Source organism: Erythrolamprus reginae, chromosome 13 (assembly GCF_031021105.1).
Source record: "Erythrolamprus reginae isolate rEryReg1 chromosome 13, rEryReg1.hap1, whole genome shotgun sequence".
NCBI classification, from domain to species: domain Eukaryota; kingdom Metazoa; phylum Chordata; class Lepidosauria; order Squamata; family Dipsadidae; genus Erythrolamprus; species Erythrolamprus reginae.
The window spans coordinates 3,552,885-3,565,352 of NC_091962.1; the positions used below are offsets into that span (position 1 = coordinate 3,552,885).

A 12,468-nucleotide genomic window follows, 5' to 3' on the forward strand; every position below is an offset into this window, starting at 1 on the left:
AAAGGGTGTGTGTGTGTTTCATGAGGCTTCGATGATCCCATAAAGGCAGCGGACCAGAATATCTCCAGGACCGCCTTCTGCCGCACGAATCCCAGCGACCGGTTCGGCCCCACAGAGTCCGCCTTCTCCGGGTCCCGTCGACTAAACAATGTCGTCTGGCGGGACCCAGGGGAAGAGCCTTCTCTGTGGCGGCCCCGACCCTCTGGAACCAGCTCCCCCCTGAGATTAGGATTGCCCCCACCCTCCTTACCTTTCGCAAACTCCTTAAAACCCACCTCTGCCGTCAGGCATGGGGGAACTGAAACATCTCCCCCTTGCCCATGTTGTTTTGGTGTTAGATTGATTGTGTGCTTGTTTTTTTAATATTCTGGGGTTGTTTTTTAATGAATTTTTTAGTTTAAAAATTGTAATTGGATTGGTGGGTATTGGATTTGTTATGATGTATTGTTTTTACCTTGTTGTGAGCCGCCCCGAGTTTGCAGAGAGGGGCGGCATATAAATCCATTAAATCTAATCTAATCTAATCTAATCTTGGTCTATGCTACCTTCCCCAACATCTCTTTTCCAGATATCTTTTTTTAGCTGCCCAAAAAGCCAACACATTTCTTGGCTGCATTAACAGAGGGAGAGAATCAAGGTCACGCAAATAGTTGATACAACTTTATAATGCCCACACTTGGAATACAGTGATCCCTCGATTATCGCGAGGGTTCCGTTCCAAGACCCCTCGCGATAATCGATTTTTCGCGATGTAGGGTTGCGGAAGTAAAAACACCATCTGCGCATGCGCGCCCTTTTTTCCATGGCTGCGCATGCGCAGATGGTGGAGTTTGCGTGGGCGGCGGGGAAACCCCGATCTTCGTCTGCTCGCTGCTGCTGCGGCCGCCCAGCAGCTGATCTGCTCGGCAGCGCAGCAGCAGCGAGCAGACGAAGATCGGGGTTTCCCCGCCGCCCACGCAAAGGGGAAAGCCCGGCTCCTCGCTGATGCCCCCGCCCGCCCGCCGCCCGCCGCCCGCCAGCAAGAGGAGGAGAGATAGAGAAAGAGAGAGAAGGAAAGAAAGAGATGAGAGAGGGAGGAAGAGAGTGTGAGAGAGGAAGAAGCAAGATAGAGAAAGAGAGAGAGAAAGAAAGATGAGAAAGGAAGGAAGAGAGTGACGTCATCGGGTGGGAAAATCGCGATATAGCGTTTCGCGAAGATCGAGATCGCGAAAATCGAGGGATCACTGTATTGCATTCAGTTTTGGTCGCCACGATGTAAAAAAGATGTGGAGACTGTAGAAAGAGTGCACAGAAGAGCAACAAAGATGATTAAGGGACTGGAGGCTAAAACATATGAAGAACGGTTGCAGGACCAGGGGAGACACGATAGCAGTCTTCCAATATCTCAGGGGTTGCCATAAAGAAGAGGGAGTCAAATTATTCTCCAAGGCACTTCAGGATAGGATAAGAACAATGGGTGGAAACTCAACAAGGAGGGAAAGCAACATAGAACTAAGGAGAAATTTCCTGACAGTTAGAACAATTAATCCGTGGAACACTTGACCCCAAAAGTTATGGGTGCTCCAATAGTGGAAGTTTTTAAGAAGATGTTGGATAACCATTGGTCTGAAGCAGTGTAGGGTCTTCCTGACTAAGCAGGGGGTTGGACTAGAAGACCTCCAAGAACCCTTCCAGCTTCTGTTTATTCTATTCTAGAAACAGAAGTCTGACGGCAGAAAAAGACCTCATGGTCCATCTAGTCTGCCCTTATACTATTTCCTGTATTTTATCTTAGGATGGATATATGTTTATCCCAGGCATGTTTCAATTCAGTTACTGTGGATTTATCTACCACGTCTGCTGGAAGTTTGTTCCAAGGATCTACTACTCTTTCAGTAAAATAATATTTTCTCATGTTGCTTTTTATCTTTCCCCCAACTAACTTCAGATTGTGTCCCCTTGTTCTTGTGTTCACTTTCCTATTAAAAACACTTCCCTCCTGAACCTTATTTAACCCTTTAATATATTTAAATGTTTCGATCATGTCCCCCCTTTTCCTTCTGTCTTCCAGACTATACAGATGGAGTTCATGAAGTCTTTCCTGATACGTTTTATACTTAAGACCTTCCACCATTCTTGTAGCCCGTCTTTGGACCTGTTCAATTTTGTCAATATCTTTTTGTAGGTGAGGTCTCCAGAACTGAACACAGTATTCCAAATGTGGTCTCACCAGCATTCTATATAAGGGGATCATAATCTCCCTCTTCCTGCTTGTTATATCTCTGGCTATGCAGCCAAGCATCCTACTTGCTTTCCCTACCGCCTGACTGCACTGTTCACTCATTTTGAGACTGTCAGAAATCACTACCCCTAAATCCTTTTCTTCTGAAGTATTTGCTAACACAGAACTGCCAATACAATACTCGGATTGAGGATTCCTTTTCCCCAAGTGCATTATTTTACATTTGGAAACATTAAACTGCAGTTTCCATTGCTTTGACCATTTATCTAGTAAAGCTAAATCATTTACCATATTACAGTCGCCTCCAGGAATATCAACCCTATTGCACACTTTAGAGTCATCGGCAAATAGGCAAACCTTCCCTACCAAACCTTCCCCTAGGTCACTCACAAACATATTAAAAAGAATAGGACCCAGAACAGACCCTTGTGGCACACCGCTTGTAACCTGACTCTGCTCAGAATACTCGCCATTAACAATAACTCTCTGATGTCTACGCTTCAGCCAGCTGCAAATCCATTGAACTATCCAGGGATTAAGTCCAATTTTCACTAATTTATCTATCAGCTCTTTAGCTTTTATTCTATTCTATTCTATTCTATCCTATTCTACTCTATTCCATTCCATTCCACTCTATTCAATGATGGGGTGGGCTGATGTCCCACTGGTTTTGAACCTTACAAGAACCACAACAAACCATAAAAAAGCAAACTCTTCACTTCGATATGGCCCAAGAGCTAATCAATCAATCAATCATGGTTGAGATGGAAATAGGAAGCAAAACTCACCTGGATCTGCTCTGGGTCAATGAAAAATTTGCTGAGAATGTTGCTAAGGAAATTCTGCACTTCATACCATGGGTAAATGCTGTTGGAGCCATCCAGGACAATCACAATGTCCATGTAGGTCGAACATCCTGCGCAGAGGTCAGAGAACAGGGGCAAAGGTCAGGCAGTGGCCAAGGAGGATCCCCCCTCCCCAGAGCACAGGTAGTCCTCGACTTACAACAGTCTGTTTAGTGACCATTCAAAGTTACAATGGCCCTGAAAAAAAGTGATATCACCGTGTTTCATACTTGTGACTATTGCAGCATCCTCAACAACACGTCAATCAAAATTCAGATGTTTGACCACTAATTCCTTATTATGACGGCTGCAGTGTCCTGTGGTCACAGGATTCCCTTTGGTGACCTTCGGTCGGACAAGCAAAGTCAATGGGGAAGTCACTTAACAACCGTGTTATTAATTTAACAACTGCAGTGATTTGCTTAGCCAATGTGGCGAGAAAAGTCGTAAAATGGGGCAAAACTCCCTTAACAAATTTTTCATTTAACCACATGAAAATTTAGGCTCTCAATTGCGATCGTTATTGTTGTACATACTCTTGATCAGTTGGAGGATGATGAAGATATTGAGGACTCAGATTCAGATAGTGTTTATGCAGCAGTGGGGGCCCCAGGGTTACAGGTAGTAGAACAGGTGGGAGGCCAGCCACAGGATGTTGCTATGAGTCCAGAATCTAGCGAGGAAGAATCAGACGCTCGCTGGGTTAACCCTAAATTCAGAAGGATTCAGAAACGTAGAGAGCAAAGGTCTGGAAGAAGATATTAAGGAGAGGAATGGGTTAAATATTGTAGTGAAATATTTGGCACGTCAGGGGGCTAGTGGAGAAGAAGGGTGGAGTTTCAACGTTGCTGAAAAGAAATATGGATGTGTTTTCGCCACGCTAAAGTAAGCCAAAGTATTTTGTATTGTATGTAGTCAGTGCTGCTGTTTTTTTAAAGCTATGTAGTTAGGAAATAAATCTTGTCTGAGTGAAGCAGGAAAAGGAATGTGAGAAATGCGTCTAAGAGAGAGATAACGGACTGAGTGATGTCTGGAATGTGCTGAAATACAGGAGAGCAGAGAAATAAACGGAGTTGCTTTATTCATGAAATGATGCATTTAATGAGAGTTATTTGTAATTACTAAACTTCTACCAGAAACCAGAACAGTTATATTGAAGACCACCTTTATATTCAGCAACGTCCTTATGTTTTCAATCCTAAGCAAAATTTGGTAATCATTCCTCCTCTCTTCCCCAATACATCACCCAATGTTTAATATCTATTAGATTTATATTTTGCCTTTTTGGGGGGAAGTTGAAGGTGGCCTATACCAGGGGTCATCTGCTCTCAGTGCACATAAAAGAAAAGATACATTTGTCAAGAATCATGTAGTACAACACTTAAGGATTGTCATAGGGGTCAAATAAGCAATCAGGAAACAATCAATATTAGAATAGAATAGAATTATATTGGCCAAGTGTGATTGAACACACAAGGAATTTGTCTTGGTGCATATGCTCTCAGCGTACATAAAAGAAAATATACTACGCAGCTTCTGCTCTGGCAATCTCACACTACTCACCAGAGCCTACAAAACGTTTGCCAGACCCATCCTTGAATACAGTTCATCTGTCTGGAACCCATACCACATCTCGGACATCAACACCCTTGAAAATGTCCAAAGATACTTCACCAGAAGAGCCCTTCACTCCTCCACTCGAAACAGAATACCCTACAAAAGCAATCCTAGGTCTAGAAAGCTTAGAACTTTGTCGCCTAAAACACGATCTAAGTATTGCCCACAAGATCATATGCTGCAACGTTCTACCTGTCAATGACTATTTCAGCTTCAACCGCAACAACACAAGAGTACACAACAGATTCAAACTTAATATTAACTGCTCCAAACTTGACTGTAAAAAATATGACTTCAGCAACCGAGTTGTCGAAGCGTGGAACTCATTACCTGACTCAGTAGTGTCAACCCTTAACCCCCAACATTTTTCCCTTAGACTATCCACGATTGACCTCTCCAGGTTCCTTAGGGGTCAGTAAGGGGCGTGCATAAGTGCACCAGTGTGCCTTCCGTCCCCTGTCCAATTGTCTCTCCTTATCTCATTTATCTTTTCTTCCTTTCAAATATATTCACCTATACTTTTATATCTTTTCTTCTATTCTTTTCTTTACTTATATTATTACATATCTTTCTCTTCAATGTGTATTATGTATTGGACAAAATAAATAAATAAATTAAATAAATACATTTGTCAAGAATCACGTGGTACAACACTTAAGGATTGTCATAGGGGTCAAATAAGCAATGAAGAAACAATCAATATTAATAAAAATCTTAGGATACAAGCAACAAGTGACAGTCATACAGTCATAAGTGGGAGGAAATGGGTGATAGGAATGATGAGGAAAAACTAGTAGTAATAGTAGTGCAGCCTTAGTGAATAGTTTGACAGTGTTGGGGGAATTATTTGTTTAGCAGCATTCCGGGGGGAAACTGTTCTTGTGTCCAGTGCTCTGTAGCGATGTTTTGATATATTATTGAAATATAATATATTGAGATATGTTATCATTGTGCCCAGAGAGAGAAATATCAGCCTCAATTTAGGATTGAACTCACAGCCTCTTGATTGTGAGGTGAGAGCTCCACCACTAAGCTACCGCGCCACTCTGTTTGAAATTGGTAGGTGCAAAATTGATTTGTTAGATCCCTCTTCCATATTTCCAGCAAGCCATTGGAGGTACTGCTAGAGGAGAAGTACAGTGGTACCTCTACTTAAGAACTTTTGTAGATAAGAACCAGGTGTCCAAGATTTTTTTGCCTCTTCTTAAGAACAATTTTCTCCTTAAGAACCTGAGCCCGGAAAAATTTCCCAGGAAATTTGAGAGCAACATGAAGGCCCGGCCAGTTTCCTGCCATTCCCCCTTTAATCCCGGCCATCTCAGGCTTTTTTGGGCTGCCAGAGGAGCCTTTCGGTGGCGCTTAAGGAGGCTTTGGCAGTCCAGAGCGAATGGAGCGTTTTCCTTTCTCTGGGTGCATGGACAGGGAAAGCAAGTAGGATGCTTGGCTGCATAGCTAGGGGTACAACAAGCAGGAAGAGGGAGATTGTGATCCCCTTATATAGAGCGCTGGTGAGACCCCATTTGGAATACTGTGTTCAGTTCTGGAGACCTCACCTACAAAAAGATATTGACAAAATTGAACGGGTCCAAAGACGGGCTACAAGAATGGTGGAAGGTCTTAAGCATAAAACGTATCAGGAAAGACTTCATGGACTCAATCTGTCTAGTCTGGAGGACAGAAGGAAAAGGGGGGACATGATCGAAACATTTAAATATATTAAAGGGATAAATAAGGTCCAGGAGGGAAGTGTTTTTAATAGGAAAGTGAACACAAGAACAAGGGGACACAATCTGAAGTTAGTTGGGGGAAAGATCAAAAGCAACATGAGAAAATATTATTTGACTGAAAGAGTAGTAGATCCTTGGAACAAACTTCCAGCAGACGTGGTAGATAAATCCACAGTAACTGAATTTAAACATGCCTGGGATAAACATAGATCCATCCTAAGATAAAATACAGAAAATAGTATAAGGGCAGACTAGATGGACCATGAGGTCTTTTTCTGCCGTCAGACTTCTATGTTTCTATGTTTCTAAACCTCTGCCAGCGCCCAGAGAAAAGAAATGCTCCCTTCGCTCTGGGCAGCGACTGTCCTCCTCCTCTTCTTCTTCCTCCTCCTCCCACCCAAGTTCCAAACTTTTATTTCTTTCCTAATGGGTTTGCACGCATCCTTTGCTTTTACATTGATTCCTATGGGAAAAATTGCTTCTCCTTACAAACGTTTCTACTTAAGAACCTGGTCACGGAACGAATTAAGTTCGTAAGTAGAGGTACCACTGTATGTTGGAAACAATCCCAGCAATTCTGAGAAATGTAATCCAACACTGGCCTTTTCCAGGAGAGTCATGAACACGAGAGGTTTAAAAGCAAAACAAAAGCCAGGATGTATTTCTAGCCACTTAGTCAACCCTCCTGCGGAACAAATGTGGGCCTGACTCAGAGCTGACTGAAATGGGAACTTGGAGCCAGCCACGAGGGATCGGAGCAAAGGTGGCATTCAGCCGGTTCTGACCGGTTCGCACGAACCCATAGTGGAAATCACGGCTGGACAAAGCCCACCCATTCTGGCTCTATGCTATCCCATTTGTGCATGTTTTTGAGTCCAGGCGTTGCACGGAAGTCTTGCGCATGTGTAAAACTCATGCACTGCAAGCTGTGCGCATGGGCGAAGGTGCGCGCTCACATTTGCAAATCGGTAGGGAAGATAGATCCATTTCTTTACTTGACTGTAAAAAATATGATTTCAACAATCGAGTTATCGAAGCGTGGAACTCATTACTGGACTCAATTGTGTCAACCCCTAACCCCCAACATTTCTCCCTTAGACTCTCCACGATTGACCTCTCCAGATTCCTAAGAGGCCAGTAAGGGGCGTACATAAGTGCACTGGTGTGCCTTTCGTCCCCTGTCCAATTGTCTTTCCTTTCTCTGACTTATCATATATATTTTCTTTCTTTTATATATCCTCGCCTCAAAGTTCACTTTACCCTTATATATAATACTACATGCCTATTTTTCTTCCTATGTATTTGTGTATTGGACAAATGAATAAATAAAAATAAATAAATAAATAAAAGGTTGTAGACAGCAGCCTGGTGTGACATTTCCAAAAGATGCCCTAATTAACTCATGAGCCATGAGCCAACCTTCAAAAGAAATACAATGGTACCTCTACTTAAGAACGCCTCTACTTAAGAACTTTTCTAGATAAAAACCGGGTGTTCAAGATTTTTTTGCCTCTTCTTAAGAACCATTTTCTACTTAAGAACCTGAGCCCGGAAAAAATTCCCAGGAAATTTGAGAGTGGTACGAAAGCCCGGCCAGTTTCATAGAAACATAGAAGTCTGACGGCAGAAAAAGACCTCATGGTCCATCTAGTCTGCCCTTATACTATTTTCTGTATTTTATCTTAGGATGGATATATGTTTATCCCAGGCATGTTTCAATTCAGTTACTGTGGATTTATCTACCACGTCTGCTGGAAGTTTGTTCCAAGGATCTACTACTCTTTCAGTAAAATAATATTTTCTCATGTTGCTTTTGATCTTTCCCCCAACTAACTTCAGATTGTGTCCCCTTGTTCTTGTGTTCACTTTCCTATTAAAAACACTTCCCTCCTGAACCTTATTTAACCCTTTAATATATTTAAATGTTTCGATCATGTCCCCCCTTTTCCTTCTGTCCTCCAGACTATACAGATTGAGTTCATTAAGTCTTTCCTGATACGTTTTATGCTTAAGACCTTCCACCATTCTTGTAGCCCGTCTTTGGACCCGTTCAATTTTGTCAATATCTTTTTGTAGGTGAGGTCTCCAGAACTGAACACAGTATTCCAAATGTGGTCTCACCAGTTTCCTGCCATTCTTCCTTTAATCCCAGTCATCTGGGCTGCCAGAGGAGCCTTTTGGCAGCGCTTAACGAGACTTTGGCAGTCCAGAGCAAACGAAGCATTTTCCTTTCTCTGGGCGCATGGACAGGGAATAAACCTCTGCCAGCGCCCAGAGAAAAGAAAGGCTCCCTTCGCTCTGGGCAGCCGAGGAGTCACCACAGCAAAGGAAAGGCGCTGGCTACAAAGCGAGTGAGCAAGAGGAGAGGGTAGCCCTTCAGCATGGGAAGGAAGAGGAAGCAGGTAGCAGCAGCAGCAGCCGGTGTATGGGAGGCAGCCTCGCCCCGGGTGTATGGGAGGCGTGTGCTCCTCCTCGCCGTCTCAGAGTCCCTCTTTTTTTTTTTTAAGCCTGAAAATTTTGGATTTTATTGATTCCCCTCACCTCACCTTCTTCCTTCAGCAGCAACTGTCCCCCTCCTCTTCTTCCTCCTCCTCCTCCCACCCAAATTCTGAGCTTTTATTTCTTTCCTAATGGGTTTGCACGCATTATCTGCTTTTACATTGATTCCTATGGGAAAAATTGCTTCTACTTAAGAACGTTTCTGTTCTGCCGGCGTGTGCCAACCGCCTGTAATTACAGGGTAATTAGTCCAAGCAGACACACACACACGATTGAATGCAAAAGAAATGTTCTTTATCAACGGAAGAGAAGAAAAAACTCCAAAGGGATTTCTTGTACAAACAATGCACAGTTCAAATGCAAACCAGTTTCTAACCCAGTAACTGGGAAACTGAGTCCACTAATGTTCTCCAAACAGTGATAAACACTCACAATAAAGCATAATCCAGAGTCCAGGAATTCCACACGCAGTCTTGAAAACAAACAGGAAGCAACAATCCACGGTCTTGACGAAACTACGATCAGATAATCCTCCACAATGGCCAAACTAGCACGTTGCTCTTTTATCAGCAGCTCTAATTAATGGAGCCCCACCCAAACACAGGTGGCCTCTCTTATCTCCTGTAATATTTCTTAAGTTGTTCTCTCCTATGCATAACTCTATGCATGCGTGGGTCGTTCATACATTCCTCCTCTGAATCCAGAGAAGATAAGGAAGATAAGGAAGATTGGCTGATTGATCAGCCAAGGCCCCCTCTTCCATGTCACCCACACTTCCTTCGTCAGAGGATACTTCGCTGGCAGACTCCGTCAGGAGCAAAACAGACCTGTGGCATGTGGATGTTTCCCCCACATCCCCCACCACATTCCTTGGGGCAGGAGCTGGGCCAGAGCTAACCGTAACAGTTTCTACTTAAGAACCTGGTCACGGAACGAATTAAGTTCTTAAGTAGAGGTACCACTGTACAACCATTTATTAAGAGACACATTCCGGCAATACTCCGATGTAGTCAGAACTGAGCTCATGTCTCCTCCCTCCTCACTGGACCCGTCATAAATCACATTGTCCATTGAATCACATTGGAAGGTTGTGAAACCCCACACCCTTCCTGATGACTTTGGTAACCTAGGACACAATCTGTAAAAGAAACATTTGGGCAGTGTAGTTTCAGTTAGTACAATCAGCCACTCCTTCGGTGTCCGTCCCCTCCTGTTTATGGTAACTTGAAAGCTTTGCAATGGCTGAAAGTCATTTTGATGAAAGACAAAAGCATATCTTGCTTCATTTCTACTTGGAAACCACTTTTGGACTTCTTGCTTAAGAAAGATAACAATGATTTTTTATTTATTTTTTGGATTTGCTGGTTAGATTTGTGTTGTGATTCAGCCTGAGGCTGCTCAGGGACCAGCTGTGTCTCTGCTGGCTCCATGCCCGGAGGAGGATGACAGCGCAGAGGAGGGGGCTGAACAGTCGGACGGGGGAGAGGGAAATCAGGAATGGGATGAAGGAGAACAGCATGAGAGCCCCGGGGGGGGGGGGGGGCTCTCCCCAGCCAGTAGCTTGGAGTCATTAGGTGATGACGCACAAGCTGTCATTGACATGAGACAGCGACGTTCAGAGCAATGAAAGGAGCAGTTAAAGAGATATTATCACCATTGAATTAGGAACAGCTGGGTTTGGGTGTGGTCCTCATCAGCAGGGTTTAAAAGGCAGGCAAGGTCTTGAAACCATGTGGAGTGTTATCAGTTTGGAGTTTATTATTTATTTATTTATTTTATTTATTTATTAGTTGGACTTGTATGCCGCCCCTCTCCGGAGACTCGGGGCGGCTCACAACAAGTAAAAACAGTCACAACAATCCAATTAATTAAAATATTTAACGATTTAAGAAAACCCCATGTAATAGCAAACACACACACAAGCATACCATGTATAATTAACATGCCCAGGGGAGATGTTTAGTTTCCCCATGCCTGACGGCAAAGGTGAGTCTTAAGGAATTTTCGGAAGGCAGGAAGAGTAGGGGCAGTTCTAATCTCCGGGGGGAGTTGGTTCCAGAGAGCCGGCGCCGCCACAGAGAAGGCTCTTCCCCTGGGACCCGCCAACCGGCATTGTTTAGTTGACGGGACCCGGAGGAGGCCCACTCTGTGGGACCTAATCGGTCGCTGGGATTCGTGCGGCAGGAGGCGGTCTCGGAGATATTCTGGTCCGATGCCATGAAGGGCTTTAAAGGTCATAACCAACACTTTGAATTGTGACCGGAAATTGATCGGCAGCCAATGCAGACTGCGGAGTGATGGTGAAACATGGGCGTACCTAGGTAAGCCCATGACTGCTCTCGCAGCTGCATTCTGCACGATCTGAAGTTTCCGAACACTTTTCAAAGGTAGCCCCATGTAGAGAGCATTACAGTAGTCGAACCTCGAGGTGATGAGGGCATGAGTGACTGTGAGCAATGAGTCCCGGTCCAGATAGGGCCGCAACTGGTGCACCAGGCGAACCTGGGCAAACGCCCCCCTCGCCACAGCTGAGAGATGGTTTTCTAATGTGAGCTGTGGATCGAGGAGGACGCCCAAGTTGCGGACCCTCTCTGAGGGGGTTAATAATTCCCCCCCCCAGGGTAATGGACGGACAGATGGAATTGTCCTTGGAAGGCAAAACCCACAGCCACTCCGTCTTATCCAGGTTGAGTTTGAGTCTGTTGACACCCATCCAGGCCCCAACAGCCTCCAGGCACCGGCACATCACTTCCACCGCTTCGTTGACTGGGCATGGGGTGGAGATGTAAAGCTGGGTATCATCGGCATATTGATGATACCTCACCCCATGTCCTTGGATGATCTCACCCAGTGGTTTCATGTAGATGTTAAATAGCAAGGGGGAGAGGACCGACCCCTGAGGCACCCCACAAGGGAGAGACCTCGGAGCCGACCTCTGACCCCCCACTAACACCGACTGCGACCGGCCAGAGAGGTAGGAGGAGAACCACTGAAGAACAGTGCCTCCCACCCCCAGCCCCTCCAACCGGCGCAGAAGGATACCATGGTCGATGGTATCGAAAGCCGCTGAGAGATCGAGGAGCACCAGGACAGAGGATAAACCCCTGTCCCGGGCCCGCCAGAGATCATCCATCAACGCGACCAAAGCGGTTTCCGTGCTGTAACCGGGCCTGAAACCCGACTGCTGGGGACCTAGATAATCAGCTTCTTCCAAGGACCGCTGGAGCTGGAGCGCCACCACCTTCTCGACAACCTTCCCCATAAAGGGAAGGTTGGAGACTGGACGATAGTTGTTAAGTACGGCTGGGTCCAGGGAGGGCTTCTTGAGGAGGGGGCGCACAAGCGCTTCTTTATAGAGTGATGGAAAAACTCCCCTCCCCAAGGAAGCGTTGGTAATCTCCTGGGCCCAGCTCCGTGTCACCTCCCTGCTGGCCGAGACCAACCAGGAGGGACACGGATCCAGTAAGCAGGTGGCAGAACTCACAGCTCCGATGGCCTTGTCCACTTCATCAGGTGTCACCAGATCAAACTCTTCCCAGACAGGTGGACAAGTACGTGC

The 12,468-nt window shown here is 45.1% G+C and overlaps 1 protein-coding gene across 1 annotated transcript in view; it reads right to left on the reverse strand.

The window, feature by feature from the left end:
- Window positions 1–12,468, reverse strand: part of ITGA10 (integrin subunit alpha 10) — a 134,917-nt gene that overhangs the window by 74,996 nt on the left and 47,453 nt on the right. The window contains exon 6 of the mRNA XM_070766676.1: window positions 3,010–3,137. Coding sequence (XP_070622777.1) covers window positions 3,010–3,137 — 128 coding nt within the window. The remainder of the gene's footprint in view (window positions 1–3,009; window positions 3,138–12,468) is intronic.